A 16,800-nucleotide genomic window follows, 5' to 3' on the forward strand; every position below is an offset into this window, starting at 1 on the left:
TTTGATTTTGTTCTCACAAAGTCTCCCTTTCCGCTAACTTGGGACAAAAATTTCAATCTTTCATGGACTCAATATGCCCCTCAGCGAATACCTTGGGGTGTCTTCTTTCCAAAATGGTGTTATTTGTGGGGTGTTTGTACTGCCCTGGCATTTGAGGGTCTCCGCAATCATTACATGTATGCCCAGCATTAGGAGTTTCTGCTATTCTCCTTATATTGAGCATACAGGTAATGAGATTTTTTTTTTCCGTTCAGCCTCTGGGCTGAAAGAAAAAAATGAACGGCACAGATTTCTTCATTCGCATCGATCAATGTGGATGAAAAAATCTCTGCCAAAAAAAGAAAAAGGAGGGGAAAGGCGTCTGCCAGGACATAGAGCTCCGCCCAACATCCATACCCACTTAGCCCGTATGCCCTGGCAAACCCGATTTCTCCATTCACATCAATCGATGTGGATGAATAAATCATTGCCGGGATTTTTTTTTTTTAATATATACAAAGTGTTTGCCAAAGTATATGAACACCGCCACCTCCTCAGCTCATATGCCTCGGCAAACGTATCTTTTACTGCAGAGGAGAAATCTCGTCTTGCAGCGCCGCATACACCGACTTGCGTGTAATCTGACAGCAGCGCAATGCTTCTGTCCGAATGCACATCAGTGCTGCAGCTAGTCGATCGGTTGGTCCACCTGAAAGGTAAAAAAAACAAAACAAAAAAGAAATTAACTTTTTTTTAACTTTTTTACTTACCGGTAATTTTTTTTTTTGTTTAGTTTTTTTTACCTTTTATAGAACAAACCTCTCCTTCCCCATGGGACAATGTGCAAAGCGCAAATCGCCCAAAGATGTGGCAAAGTACGTTATGCACTTTATCCCAGGTGAAAGGAGAGGTTTGCAGCAGCTGTGAGTAAAAGGGCCCTAATAGCCCTGTGTGCCTGTCCTGTGAGATGCAATCCCTATGCTAGGTGTACCTGTGTGTGGTACTTCCGGAAACACTCTCCATAGCATAGGGCAGGGTGGTCAGCACAGTCAGGACAGAAATAGCGGGTGTCACGCCTTATTCCACTCCTGCTACAGACACGACATCTTTTTCGGGGTGACGGTTGGGTTGAGGTACCAGGAACGACACTGGGGAAATGTCGCTCGTGTAGACGGCTAACTACACTGGTGGATGGGGCCACGGAACCTCCTGGGTAAAGGAGGTTCTCGATGATCTCTTCCTGGAATTTGAGGAAGGATCCTGTTCTCCCAGCCTTACTGTAGAGAACAAAACTATTATACAGCGCCAATTGAATTAAATATACAGACACCTTCTTATACCAGCGTCTGGTTCTGCGGGAAACTAAATACGGAGACAACATCTGGTCATTGAAGTCCACCCCTCCCATGAGCGCATTATAGTCGTGGACACAGAGGGGCTTTTCAATGACACGGGTTGCTCGCTCAATTTGGATTGTCGTGTCTGCGTGAATGGAGGAGAGCATGTAAACGTCACGCTTGTCTTTCCATTTCACCGCGAGCAGTTCTTCGTTACACAAGGCAGCCCTCTCCCCCCTTGCAAGACGGGTGGTTACAAGCCGTTGGGGGAAGCCCACGCGACTAGTTCGCGCGGTGCCACAGGCGCAAATCCGTTCTAGAAACAAATGCCTAAAGAGGGCCACACTTGTGTAAAAATTGTCCACATAAAGATGGTACCCCTTGCCGAATAAGGGTGACACCAAGTCCCAGACTGTCTTCCCACTGCTCCCCAGGTAGTCAGGGCAACCGACCGGCTCCAGGGTCTGATCTCTTCCCTCATAGATCCGAAATTTGTGGGTATAGCCTGTGGCCCTTTCACAGAGCTTATACAATTTAACCCCATACCGGGCACGCTTGCTTGGGATGTATTGTTTGAAGCCAAGGCGCCCGGTAAAATGTATTAGGGACTCGTCTACGCAGATGTTTTGCTCTGGGGTATACAAATCTGCAAATTTCTGGTTGAAATGGTCTATGAGGGGCCGAATTTTGTGGAGCCGGTCAAAAGCTGGGTGGCCTCTGGGACGGGAGGTGGTGTTGTCGCTAAAATGCAGGAAACGGAGGATGGCCTCAAATCGTGCCCTGGACATAGCAGCAGAGAACATGGGCATGTGATGAATCGGGTTCGTGGACCAATATGACCGCAATTCATGCTTTTTTGTCAGGCCCATGTTGAGGAGAAGGCCCAAAAAAATTTTAAGTTCGGAAACTTGGACTGGTTTCCACCGGAAAGGCTGGGCATAAAAGCTTCCCGGGTTGGCGGATATAAATTGTGTGGCATACCGGTTTGTCTCTGCCACGACTAAGTCCAAGAGCTCCGCAGTCAAGAACAGCTCAAAAAATCCCAGGGCCGAACCGATTTGAGCCGTCTCAACCCGAACTCCAGACTGGGCGGTGAAAGGGGGAACTACAGGTGCGGCTGAAGTTGGTGACTGCCAATCAGGGTTTGCCAGCACCTCAGGGATTCTAGGGGCTCTACGGGCCTGTATGTGCGGTGGCTGCGACGGGGTAACTACTGCACGTGCCACCGTACCAGCTTCAACTGCCCTTCTGGTGCTCGCCACGTCACCATGTTGTACGGGAGCACCAGGTCACCATGTTGTACGGCAGTGCTGGTACTATGTCCAGGAAGGGCTGCGCTGCTTGTGTATGCCTCACCACGTGATCCGGCAGCGACAGCCCCACTCTGCTGCTCTTGAAGCGGATCCTGCATAACCTGTGGTCTAGCGACACGGGGCCGGGTACGCCTGGTGCTGCCAGGGACCTCAACCTCCTCGTCCGAACTTTGGGTCAGAGAGCCACTGCTTTCTACAGGTTCATATTCTGACCCGCTAGATTCGTCAGATGAGGGTTCCCACTCCTCATCCGACTGGGTCAGAATCCTGTAGGCCTCTTCAGAAGAATACCCCCTGTTTGACATTTTGGACTACTAAATTTAGGGGTATTCCCTGAGACTACCCAAGAAAAAAAGCAAGCCTGTCTTACAAAGGGGAGGCTAGCGAAGTACCGGAGGCCGCTGCGGTTGATAAAAAATATCAAAACTGATTTTTTTTTTATCGCCGCAGTGCGTGTAAAATGAATGTGCAGTGATCAAAAAATATATATTTTTTGTCACTGCGGTGGGGCGGGCGTGGGTGAACGCACGTGTGGGCGACCGATCAGGCCTGATCGGGCAAACACTGCGTTTTGGGTGGAGGGCGAACTAAGGTGACACTAATACTATTATAGATCTGACCGTGATCAGTTTTGATCACTTACAGATACTATAAAAGTACAAATGCTGATTAGCGATACGCTAAACAGCGAATAAGTGACTGCGGTGCGGTGGGCTGGGCGCTAACTCAGGCTAAACTACCTAACCAAGGGGCCTAAACTATCCCTAAAACCTAACAGCCAATACTAGTGAAAAAAAAAAAGTGACAGTTTACACTGATCACTTTTTTTCCTTTCACTAGTGATTGACAGGGGCGATCAAAGGGGTGATCAAAGGGTTAATTGGGGTGCAGGGGGGTGATCTGGGGCTAAGGTGTAGTGTTTGGTGTACTCACAGTTCAGTCTGCTCCTGTGCTGGATCCAACCGACGAAAAGGACCAGCAGAGGAGCAGACAAGCCATATAACAGATCATATTTACTAATATGATCTGTTATATGAATTTTGATTGGATTTTTTGAAAATCGCCAGCCTGCCAGCCAATGATCGTTGCTGGCAGGCTGGTGACGAACTTGTCCTTTTAATTTTGCCGGCCCGCGATGCGCATGCGCGGGCCGGCTTTGAGCGAAATCTCGCGTCTCGCGAGATGACGCGTATATGCGTGATTGTGCGCAGCGCTGCCACCTCCGGAACGCGAATCTGCGTTAGGCGGTCCGGAGGTGGTTAAGTATGAGCTTAAGGCTACATGCACATGAACGTGGTTTGTTTCCGTGTCCGTTCCTTTTCTTTTGCGGATAGGATGCGGCCCCATTCATTTCAATGGGTCCGCAAAAAAATGCGGACAGCACACCGTTTGCTGTCCGCATCAGTATGTCCATTCCGTAGCCCCGCAAAAAAAAATAAAAAATAGAACATGTCCTATTCTTGTCCGTTTTAGGCATTGTTACAAAGGATGGCAAAACACATTTGGTCGTGTGCATGTAGCCTAAGTGTTGATTTCTAGTACAAATTTTTCTTTAACATACATATAATATATTCTTGATATGACCCATACATTAGAGGCGTTTGTACGGTTCCCCTGCATATTCTTTTAATCTTAATCATTTTAGTTTCTCTCAGTAAACTTACTGGCATCATTGTCTCTACTTCTTTACTAGGTCAAAAGTGAAATAAATAAATCCTACAAGCTGCTGGAGATTGATATTGATGGCATCTTTAAGTCACTTTTGCTGTTGAAGAAAAAGAAATACGCTGCTCTCATCGTAGAGCCTACAGCCGACGGGAAGTATGTAACCAAGCAAGAGCTGAAAGGTCTGGACATAGTCAGAAGGGACTGGTGCGAGCTTGCTAAAATGGCTGGAAAGTAAGTTTCCTACAGTATTATGATTTTGTTTAGAATCTGTATTAGTTTTTTATGTATTCATCTTTCAAGCCAGTATTAGTGCTGTATTTTGGTTGACACATTTGGTCCTGGCATTTGAAGTGTCACTTCTGCCATTGAAATATTTAGAGAATTAACATTTGCATTCCTTGTCACAAGAATTTCTGCATATAAAAAATGTCATCTAAATGTTTTAAGCAGATTTGGAGAACAAAGCCTGTTCTGTTGTGAATAACAATGTATGTAGCTGATACACAAACCATGCAGCCACCTTTTTTATAGTTTTATAAAAGGCAAAGTATAGTTGTGCTTACAATGCACAGGCATGGATCCAACAAATTTGAAAGTCCAGCTCGAATTAGCAAAGTAAGAAATGGTATCTTTATTTCAGCGGGTTTGTTAAAAAATTATTCAACACACAAGAAAAATTGTTACACGTTTTGGACCATTTTAGTGGGGGTCATGAAGAAGGACCCCCACTAAAATAGTCTGAAATGCGTAACAATTTTTCTTGTGTGTTGAATAATTTTTTAACAAAGCCGCTGAAATAAAGATACCATTTCTTACTTTGCTAATTGGAGCTGGATTTTTTCAAGTTTGTTGGATCCATTATTGCCAGCACAATCCAGGGGCTGTGTCCGTGCTCATTGCAAATGAACACAGGTGAGAGCTGCTAATACATTTCTTAATGCGCTGGCATGACACAACACTTGGCACTAACACTTACACTAAATACAGGATGTTCTTTGACTGCGTTTGTGTTAATAGGACCTCTTTCACACGTGCAGTTTTGGTTTTTTAAAAGCTCATGCAGATGCTGGTTTTGGAAAATGCATGTCCTTTTTAATTATTTTTAAACGTGTTGGTCTTAGTGAGGTTGCTTTCACACATGCTGATTTGTAGTAGTTTTGTACATATGAAAACACCCTGTAAAAACCGGCTGCTGCATGCAGGTAAGACCCTGTCCTCCTGTGGGGGCAAATGGACAAACCACTTTACATCAGGTTTCATAAAGGGGTTGATAGATTTATATAAATATTACCTACAGATGTCGCAGAACTGAAAGGAACTATGAACACACATGTCACAGTCTTATCTTGTGACAAAAGCCATTGAAAAGGTCAATAAAACATTTCTTGCCATTGTTCACTTAAGACATTAACTCACATTATGCCTTTAGCTTTTCTGACCCACTGTTGTCCCAGCTCGCTTTTTCCACAGTGAGATGAGACTAAGTGCCCGCCCAAGGTGGCTGGGCTTACGGAAACAGCTGAGTGGGGCAGCAACCTGCCGTTTCTGTAACTCCTATTGAATAAGAGCTAAGCAAGCAGCATAGTGGGACAAGTGACAATGATTCTATATCTCTGTGAGTTACAGAAGCAATGTAGCTAGTTCTCCTACACTGTTTGTGTAGCTTCTATTCACTACAATGTGAGTTACAGAGCGTCAGCCTATTTGGCTGTAAGCTCAGCCATCTGGAACCGGCGCTTAGTCCGATCCCCCTGTGGAAAGGGCTAGATGGGACTGCTTTCTTATTCATCCAGGGCTGTATACGCTTTTATGCAGGCACTGGACAGCAGATGAACTGGTCCAGCGCGTGTACAGAAGAGCCATCATGTGACTGCCACCATTTTGCTTCCCATGGCTGCACTTCTGTGTTGTTTTCATAGACCAGAAATCGGCAACATTCGGCACTCCTGCTGCTGTGAAACTAGAACTCCCAGAACTCCCACACTTACTTGGCTGTTCTTGTCACTCTGATAGAAGTGAAAGGAGGATTCTGGGAGTTGTAGTGTCAGAACAGCTGAAGTGTGGGAGGTCACTGATCCCAGACATAGACCATGGACGGTCAGCCTGCGGCCTTCTCAACAGCTGCTCAGGTGAGCTAAAAGCATGCTGTGCTGTTATTGTGCCATAGCATGCACTGCATAGCAGTTTAGGTAATATTCATCTAATGTGGCCAACCCCTTTAAGAAACATTACATCACCATATTATATAAACATATGCTTTATAAGACTAGTCCCTGGAGGTATGGAGTATCATTCTACAAAAAACCGCATCAATACCCTAAAAAAACGCATGAAAAACGCATATGCGTTTTCTGTTTTTTCTCTTTTCTTTGTCACCAATTGTCTGCCTCAATCGCTGAATGACAGAAAATTAACAACTATATGTTGACTACAATATAAAGAATGAAAATTTTATTTAGATGTGGACTTTATATGAGTTCAATTAAGATTGAAGACAATTCCATGCCAAGTTTTCGATATTGCCGAAAGATTAGGTGGAGCTTAGAGGGTATAAAAAGGCATATGGGGATTCATAAAATTACCACTGAGGAAGGAGTAAGACCCCAATCACACTCCGAAACGCGTTTGGTCCAATTCAAATATTTTCCAGTGCCTTTTGAAAAAGAAATCGAAAGAATACTACCGGTAGTCAACACCTGGATAAAGAATTAACTTAACGCTGGACAAGTTTTCAATAAATTGCTCAAGGACAGTCAGCTGCACAGAGTGGAGAAACGAAAGGATACTTGCGATAATACAGCGAGTCTTGGACACAACTCCGCGATAAAGACGTCACAGATTCGTGGGAAAGGATCAAGATACATATCAGTAACAGGTGGCGAGTTGAATTCAGCGCCAAACGGACTGAGAGTCATGACTGCAAAATCGTGAGTACTATACCAACTCTCACAATATTGATTCGCAACAGTATTTGAATTGAACATCAAGTGAGCTATTCGTGCTGGCTCCATTTAAGCGGTCATATCGAAAGTACTCTCTATCCGAAAATATCGCTCTACTGGAGTTAGATTGCGAATAGATGCAAGATCCTATATCGATATCTACTCTCTATCTGAAATAACCGCGAACTAAGCGCCTACACTGAATTCACCCTCCATTTAAATTATCGCAGTGAACCAAGCGGCCATACCGAATTCACCCTTTATTTGAATTATCGCTGCAATATGTTTTGAGTTTAAACACACATAAGAACTGGGGAACCATCCAGCCATTGTGCATCCATATACCCAATACATCTCCTGTTTTTCATTCGAATATACACTGCTCAAAAAAATAAAGGGAACACTTAAACAACACAATGTAACTCCAAGTCAATCACACTTCTGTGAAATCAAACTGTCCACTTAGGAAGCAACACTGAGTGACAATCAATTTCACATGCTGTTGTGCAAATGGGATAGACAAAAGGTGGAAATTATAGGCAATTAGCAATAAAGGAGTGGTTCTGCAGGTGGTGACCACAGACCACTTCTCAGTTCCTATGCTTCCTGGCTGATGTTTTGGTCACTTTTGAATGCTGGCGGTGCTTTCACTCTAGTGGTAGCATGAGGCAGAGTCTACAACCCACACAAGTGGCTCAGGTAGTGCAGCTTATCCAGGATGGCACATCAATGCGAGCTGTGGCAAGAAGGTTTGCTGTGTCTGTCAGCGTAGTGTCCAGAGCATGGAGGCGCTACCAGGAGACAGGCCAGTACATCAGGAGACGTGGAGGAGGCCGTAGGAGGGCAACAACCCAGCAGCAGGACCGCTACCTCCGCCTTTGTGCAAAGAGGAACAGGAGGAGTTCTGCCAGAGCCCTGCAAAATGACCTCCAGCAGGCCACAAATGTGCATGTGTCTGCTCAAACGGTCAGAAACAAACTCCATGAGGGTGATATGAGGGCCCGACGTCCACAGGCGGGGGTTGTGCTTACAGCCCAACACCGTGCAGGACGTTTGGCATTTGCCAGAGAACACCAAGATTGGCAAATTCGCCACTGGCGCCCTGTGCTCTTCACAGATGAAAGCAGGTTCACACTGAGCACATGTGACAGACGTGACAGAGTCTTGAGACGCCGTGGAGAACGTTCTGCTGCCTGCAACATCCTCCAGCATGACCGGTTTGGCATTGGGTCAGTAATGGTGTGGGGTGGCATTTCTTTGGAGGGCCGCACAGCCCTCCATGTGCTCGCCAGAGGTAGCCTGACTGCCATTAGGTACCGAGATGAGATCCTCAGACCCCTTGTGAGACCATATTCTGGTGCGGTTGGCCCTGGGTTCCTCCTAATGCAAGACAATGCTAGACCTCATGTGGCTGGAATGTGTCAGCAGTTCCTGCAAGACGAAGGCATTGATGCTATGGACTGGCCCGCCCGTTCCCCAGACCTGAATCCAATTGAGCACATCTGGGACATCATGTCTCGCTCTATCCACTGTCACGTTGCACCACAGACTGTCCAGGAGTTGGCAGATGCTTTAGTCCAGGTCTGGGAGGAGATCCCTCAGGAGACCGTCCGCCACCTCATCAGGAGCATGCACAGGCGTTGTAGGGAGGTCATACAGGCACGTGGAGGCCACACACACTGCTGAGCCTCATTTTGACTTGTTTTAAGGACATTACATCAAAGTTGGATCAGCCTGTAGTGTGTTTTTCCACTTTAATTTTGAGTGTGACTCCAAATCCAGACCTCCATGGGTTGAAAAATTTGATTTCCATTTTTTTATTTTTGTGTGAAAGAACAAAGTATTTCAGAAGAATATTTAATTAATTCAGATCTAGTATGTTTTTATTGTGTTCCCTTTATTTTTTTGAGCAGTGTATTTTTTCGAAGTAATTTTTCCATCCAATGTATTACTCTACCAAAGTTTGATTACGAACTTTTGCAACAATCCAGCGATTTATTTTTGCACTAGTATAAATTGATATATTGTGACCAATTTAGATACTGAGAATATACGATTGTAGATTCAGGTGGTTTAGTCTTTTTTATTGCAAATTTGTAGTATTGGCCAATACCGATGTTTTATTATGTTCGTTATAGATGTGAATAAATTTTAATCTGATAGTATTTTCTGCGTGACCTATGTAAATTGTGAGTGCCGGTCATTCCATTTTTTCTAGCATTTATTAAGTAAACGGGGGTTTACATTTGACCGTGCACCCGGCCAGAATTCCCCACACAAAGTAGAGCCACTCATATCTGAATTTTTAATTTATATTTTTAAACCTGTTTCATTTGTGTTGTCAATAAAACCGGGACAATTCATCATACAACGCTGCGGTTTTGCTGGGTGTTAATTGGCTGTATTGAAAACTACTGCCACGTGTGAACGCGGTCATCATGGTCATAAATACCTGATCATGTAAATGTCATCTTAGAATCTCAATAGAAACGGGTGACATCGTAGAGCAGTCGTATGCTATCAGGAGAACTATTTTTTCACGTCATTGTAGAGATGAGGACACTGAAGATGTATGTTTAGCACTTGATGCTTTACCATGTTCTTCAGAGTGAAGACTGTGTAAGACATATATAGTTTATTTCAGCATTGCCATCTTTGATGCTTATTTATGGGTCAGCATACTTATTTATCAGTGTTAGTTTTGTCGCCAGCCTTTTATCTGCACACAATAGGGAAATGTTAAAATGGATGTTTAGAATAGAAACAGATAATGCTTGAAAAATAGCATTCCAGATATGCAGCGTCTCTCTATGGAGACCGGACTTGCAATAAACTCAAATTGCCTTGCTGCGTAGCGCTACCCCTCGATTTTATCTTGTAAAAAGCACTATAACAAATGAAAATATTGAATGCTGCGTTCCTTTGTTACAGCTCAGTAAGGGACTCCTGCTTGACAAAGAAAACGCAGGCAGTAGGGACTCCAGATTTACTGGTATGAATCATGTTCCGCAAGTGTTGACAATGGCACATCTGAGGTATTTTTCGGTACTCGAGAGGGACAAAATACATCAATTGTGTACATTGTGTAATAAAGGGACAACAAGACTGCTTAAGAAACTTGAAATCTGCGTTTCCACCATCAAATAATGCAGACCTTAACTAAATAAGTGTGAAGTGCCTTTTTAATCATTTTTATGTTTTAAAATTGAATAGAAATGTATCAATTGCAGAAAAGCAGCAGCTTACAATAAACTTGTGCCTTGGACCCACCTTAAAGAGGACCTGTCACCACAAAATACAATGTTACAGAGCAGGAGGAGCTGAGCAGACCGATATATATAGTTTCATGGGGAAATATTCAGTAAAACCTATAATTTATATAATTACTATATCTTTGCCTTTTTCCCACTGTACATTGGTACAGGGGGAGGTGTTATCACAGGAGGTGGAAAAAGGAGAGATTAAAATGTATAAATTACACGTTTTTCTGAATCTTTTCCCACAAAACTATACACCAACCTGCTCAGCTCCCCCTGCTCTATAACATGGTGCTTTCATATTGCATTTTGTGGTGACAGGTCCCGTTTAACCTGTTCAGGACACAGGGCGTACGGGTACATCCTGTGTATTTCTGATCACCGCTGCTCGGCGGGCGGTGATCAAAACCCGGTGCCTGCTCAAATCATTGAGCAGGCACCATGGTCAATTCAGACCTGCGATTTGCGGCTTGTCACTGTTGCGTTGGCGGCGATGTCATCGGGTTACCATGCGGCTGTGGGGGGGACCCGATGGCATGGAAGGCAGCGCGATGCCTTCCTGAGAGGTGCCTGTGAGATCCAGCCCCCTGGATCTCACAGGCTGGAAGCTGTATGAGTAATACACACAGTATTACTCATACAGCCAATGCATTCCAATACAGAAGTATTGGAATGCATTGTAAAAGGGTTTAGACCCCCAAAAGTTGAAATCCCAAAGTGGGACAAAAAATAAAGTATAAAAAAAGTTGAAAAAAATTAAGTTTTCCCCCCAAAAATTAAGTTTCAATTAAAAATAAACTAAATTGTCATTTTCCCCAAATAAAGTAAAAAAAAAAATGGTAAAAAAGTTTACATTAGGTATCGCCGCGTCCGTATCGACCGTATGTCCTTGTCGTTTTTTCTTCTCCTGTTAGTTTTTTTTTCTAAACAGAGGTCGCATGGTCGCCTGGTGCGTCCCTGGTCTCTCAATGGAGCGAGCGTCTGGGTCGAATGGCCGTCCCCGGCTACCTCCCTTTCCCCCCAGAAGATAAGTGGAACCAGGCTCGATTTGCAACTCCGGTGGCCTACCAGATCCGGGGTCACCTAGTCCTGCCCTCTATCCAGTGCACTGCCACTCCTTGTGCCAGATGACTGAAGAGGTGACCCCCTGCTGGTCCGGTACAGAGGGTGAAGACTGCAGGACTCAGATAAGTACATCGGCTCTCCTGCAAGCTTCCCCCCCCCCCCCCCCCCCCCGTACACTCTGACACGGTTCTTTAGGGCTTACCTGTGGATCTGGGAGGGCCGGCTGGTTGCGAGGGAGGAGGGATTCCTTCTTGTTCCCTGCATTCTGGCGGTGGGCGCCATTTTCGGAGCCGGGGTCTGCCTTTGGTCATAGTTCCCGCGCGTGCACGATTTTTTTTACCGCAAATTTTCCGCGCGATTTGTGACGTGACTAGGGGGCGGAGCCTATCGCGTCAGTTCCGGCACTTCCACTTTGCCTCAGCTCCTCTACGCTTGAATGCTACTCCAGCTCCTCACGGTAGGACAGATAGTGTTCCGCAAAGCTGTTGGAGACCCTGACATCGGGATTGCCGCCATCATGCCAAGACCTGGGCCCCCCCAAAAATCTAAAGCGACACCTCAGGTCCCAATGGGATCCTGTAAGGTCTGCTGCTTGCCACTATCGGTTCAGGCTCCTGTGACTCTTGCCTTGCCTCTGGACAGGATCATCCACCTCCTCCTCCTCCCCCTGCATCAAACCAGCCCAGTCCCTCCTCCGCCCCTTCGGAGCCCGTGGAGCCCTCCTGGGCCTCTGCCATAGCTAGGGCGGCCGCGGACTTGGCCCAGGTCTCACGCGCGGCCATGGCCTTTATGGAGCGCATGGCGGCCACTGATCCACCGCCTGTGGTTAGCACCGCTCCACGTCCCGGTGCCCCCCACAGAGGACGCTCGACCGTTAAGAGGCAGCGTACGCAGCAGCATCCCTCCTCGGATTACTCTGCTTCCCCCCCTCGCCTGGAGGCGTGTTCAGCCTCTCCCTCTCGCAGGGATTACAGGTCTGAAGGGGAAAGGTCCGGCTCGGACGAGGACACGGAGCCGGAACTCTCACCTAAGCTCTCCACCATGGTGGCAGACTTGGTCACGGCGGTACGTGACACCTTTGACATCCAGGGGGAACCTCTTTCTACTAGTAGCCAGGAATTCCCCCTCTTCCATCCCAGATAACCGGAGGCAGTCACATTCCCCATTCATGGCGAGTTCGCTAAGGTCCTTTCTAAGGCTTGGGAACGCCCTAATCACCATTTTTCTGCTACGAGGCGTATGGATACTCTTTATCCTTTCCCGGCAGATAACGTGCAGCAGTGGTCTTCTCCTCCTAAGGTCGACCCGCCGGTGGCCAGATTGACTAAGAATACGGCAATACCAGTCCTGGACGGGTCCTCCCTACAGGACTCCGTTGACAGGCGTTTGGACTCTTTCCAAAGCCAGATTCTCTCTGGCGGGCACAGGTCTGCGGACCGCGTTCGCCTCGGCCTGGGTAGCCAGGGCGCTTTCGGTGTGGTTGCAGCGCCATCATCAGGACCTCGCGGAGCAGGATGCCTCTGCAGACACCCTAAACTTAATCCTCCAGATGTCCCAGGCGACAACATTCCTTTGTGAGGCTTCATTGGACGTCAGCACTCTCTTTGCGTGGATTTCGGCCCTCTCGGTGACGCAGCGCAGGGAGGTCTGGTTGAATGTCCGGGAAGCCAACGCTTCCTCCAAGCGCTCCCTCACTAACCTCCCCTTTGCGGGCTCCAGGCTCTTCGGTGCTAAGCTGGATGAGATTATCTCTGACGCTACGGGGGGCAAGAGTACACACCTGCCCCAATCTAGATCCAAGCGCGCCTTTAGAGCTCGCCCCTCTGGCTCTAGAAATCAGTCCTTTCGGCGCTTCTCCTCCTCCATGTCTGCGACAGCCCCCTCCTCCGGCGTCTCTCAGGACTCCCGCAAGAAGCCTTCCTTTAAGCCTCAACCTTCCTGGCGCCCGCGGGCACTGTTCCAGGGGGGTTCTGCCCGCCCTGCGGTTCCCAAGCAGTCCTCCGCCTGAAGGGGCGCCCCCACCGCTTGCGGTGGGCTGCCGTCTGCTCTCCTTTCAGCATGTCTGGAGGGCTCACGTTCAAGACGCCTGGGCCCTGGAAATTGTAACTCCCGGTTACAAGATAGAATTTGTTTCCAGACCTCCGGAACGTTTCTTTCCTCAAAGAAGGAGGGATCAGTGCGTCCGGTTTTGGACCTGAAGCTGTTAAACAAGTCCCTGCGGGTGCGGAGGTTCCGGATGGAATCCCTCCGCTCAGTTATTGCTTCTCTTCTTCCAGGGGAGTTCCTCGTGTCGGTGGACATCCGGGACGCCTATCTGGATGTTCCTATAGCAGAACCTCACCACAGGTTCCTGCGCTTCGCCATTGGCGACCATCATTATCAGTTCGTCGCCCTTCCCTTTGGGCTAGCGACAGCCCCGCGGGTATTCACAAAGATCTTGGAGCCAATCATGGCGCTTCTCCGTACCAGGGGCATATCTCTGCTGCTCTACCTGGACAACATTCTGATAAAGGCTCCCTCTCGTCCCCAGGCCGAAGACAGCGTCAGGATCACTGTTCAGACTCTGCAACAGTTGGCTGGCTGATCAACTTCCCGAAGTCCTCTCTCCAACCTTCCCAGAGGGTGACCTTCCTGGGGATTATTATGGACACTACTGCAGCCCGGGTATTCCTCCCGGATTGCAAGTTCTCCCGGATACGGGAGTCGGTGTCTCGCCTTCTGCATTCCCAGTGTCTCTCCATCCGGGAGTGCATGCAGGTTCTGGGGCTTATGGTGGCCTCCTTCGAGGCAGTCCCCTTTACCCAGTTTCACACTCTACCTCTGCAGCAGGCGATCCTGTCTTTCTGGGACAGGACATCGAAGGGTCTGGACTCTCGGATCCGTCTTCCTTCTCGGGTTCGCATGAACCTCTCGTGGTGGCTGTCCCCTCAGAATCTGACTTCGGGGAAATCCTTCCTCCCAATCTCCTGGACAGTCTTCACCACCGATACCAGTCTCCTAGGTTGGGGCGGCGTTCTCCGGGCTCGGACGGTTCAGGGGGTGTGGTCAGAAGTGGAAGCCCGCCTTCCGATCAACATATTGGAGCTCAGAGCAATTTTCCTCTCTTTCTCATGTCCAATGAGAACCCCCCTCCTAACGGGTCTCCCGGTAAGGATCCAGTCGGACAATGCCACAGCCGTGGCCTACATCAATCATCAGGGCGGAACCCGCAGCCGACCGGTGATGCAGGAGGTGAAGAGGATCCTCCAGTGGGCGGAGGCTCACGTTCCAATATTGTCTGCGGTGTACATACCAGGGGTCGAAGACTGGACGGCGGACTTTCTCAGCCGCAACAAGGTGGATCCGGGAGAGTGGTCTCTGCATCCGGACGTTTTCAAGGATGTCTATCGCCGTTGGGGCTGCCCGAACGTGGACTTGATGGCGTCCAGGCTCAACAACAAGGTTCCCACGTACCTGGCCCGAGCTCGGGATCCGGAGGCGTACGGGGTGGACGCTCTGGTGTCTCCGTGGCAAGACTTCGCACTCCTCTATGTCTTCCCACCACTGCCTCTACCCCCAAAGGTTCTTCGCAGGGTCGCGGCAGAAGGAATCCCGACCATCCTCATCGCTCCCGATTGGCCTCGCCGCCAATCGGGTGCTGGCGGACGTTCCGTGGCCTCTTCCTTTCAGGGAGGACCTGCTGTCTCAAGGACCTCTCTTCCACCAGAATTTACAACCGCTTCGTTTAACAGCGTGGCTGTTGAGACCACCATCTTGAAGAAGAGGGGCTTCTCGGACTCTGTCGTGAAGACCATGATCAAAGCCAGGAAAACAGCTTCCTCCCGGATATACTATCGTACCTGGAGGGCCTTTCTTGCCTTTTGTGAGAAGATAGGCGTTTTTTTTCCCTTCATTTCTCTTAGTTCCGGTGGTCCTCTCCAGTCGGGTCTTGAGATGGGAATGTCCCTGAGCTCTCTGAAGGGTCAGGTCTCCGCTCTGGCCATTTTCTTCCAGCGCTCTCTGGCTCTGCTAGGTCCGGTGAGGACCTTCCTGCAGTGGATGGCGCATTCGGTCTCTCCGTATGTCCCTCCTCTGCCCCCCTGGGATCTGAACCTGGTTCTGTCTTCTCTCCAGGCGGCTCCTTTTGAGCCCCTGAGGAATATTTCCCTGAGCTTTCTCACCTGGAAGGTGGTCTTTTTGGTGGCCATCACCTCTATCAGGAGGGTATCGGAGCTGGCTGCCCTTTCCTCTAAAGAGCCCTTTTTGGTCTTCCACAAGGACAAGGTGGTACTGCGCCCTGTCCCTTCCTTTTTGCCCAAGGTGGTTTCCGTCTTTCACCTTAATGAGGATATAGTCCTGCCATCCTTTTGCCCCGCTCCGGCGAACCCCAAGGAGCGCACTCTCCATTCTCTGGATGTTGTCCGTGCTTTAGGGTGTACCTATCGGTTACTGCCCCATTTCGGCGCTCGGACTCTCTTTTTGTGCTTCCCGAGGGGCCTCGCAAGGGTCTGGCAGCCTCCAAGGTCACTGTGGCTCGGTGGATTCGGTCGACTATTGCCATGGCCTATTGGTCCCGGGGTAGGGTTCCCCCAGCGGGTGTTACCGCGCACTCCACCAGGGCGGTTGGGGCCTCCTGGGCTAGGCGCAATCGAGCCTCTACATCACAACTTTGTAAGGAAGCCACCTGGTCGTCCTTACATACTTTTACAAAGTTCTACCAGCTGCACTCTTTGCCGTCGGCTGATGCTGCCCTAGGGCGCAAGGTATTGCAGGCTGTGGTTCCTGTTTAACCGTTGGACGTTTTCCCTCTGGAGGTGCTGGTCTTCCCACCCCATGGACTGCTCTAGGACGTCCCATGGTCTGTGTCCCCCAATGGGATGGGCGAGAAAAGGAGATTTTTTGTGAAACTCACCTGTAAAATCTTTTTCTCGTCTTTTCCATTGGGGGACACAGCTCCCACCCATTCTTGTCTGTTGCACAAGGGATTGGTTCTATTCTAGTGGGACCTTATGGTTAACGGCCCGATGGCGGTGTTCCTTGGTTATGCTTTTCTTAGTTAATATTTGGTTTCTGATCTTCTTCTCCTACTGCTTTTGCACGCACTGAGGTCCTCCTGTTGGAGCATGGGGGTATAGCCAGTGGAGGAGGAGCTGTTTTTTATTATTTGCATAGTGTCTCCTCCTAGTAATGGCCTAAGCTATACCCATGGTCTGTGTCTCCCAATGGAAAAGACGAGAAAAAGATTTTACAGGTGAGTTTC

The 16,800-nt window shown here is 48.3% G+C and overlaps 1 protein-coding gene across 3 annotated transcripts in view; it reads left to right on the top strand.

Annotated features, from left to right (window-relative positions):
* Nucleotides 1-16,800, top strand: part of POLA1 (DNA polymerase alpha 1, catalytic subunit) — a 450,237-nt gene that overhangs the window by 201,583 nt on the left and 231,854 nt on the right. For all 3 annotated transcript variants that reach the window (XM_040423702.1, XM_040423703.1, XM_040423704.1), the window contains exon 28: nt 4,323-4,528. In XM_040423702.1, coding sequence (XP_040279636.1) covers nt 4,323-4,528 — 206 coding nt within the window. The remainder of the gene's footprint in view (nt 1-4,322; nt 4,529-16,800) is intronic.

The sequence above is a fragment of the Bufo bufo genome, chromosome 3 (genome assembly GCF_905171765.1).
Source record: "Bufo bufo chromosome 3, aBufBuf1.1, whole genome shotgun sequence".
Classification (NCBI taxonomy): domain Eukaryota; kingdom Metazoa; phylum Chordata; class Amphibia; order Anura; family Bufonidae; genus Bufo; species Bufo bufo.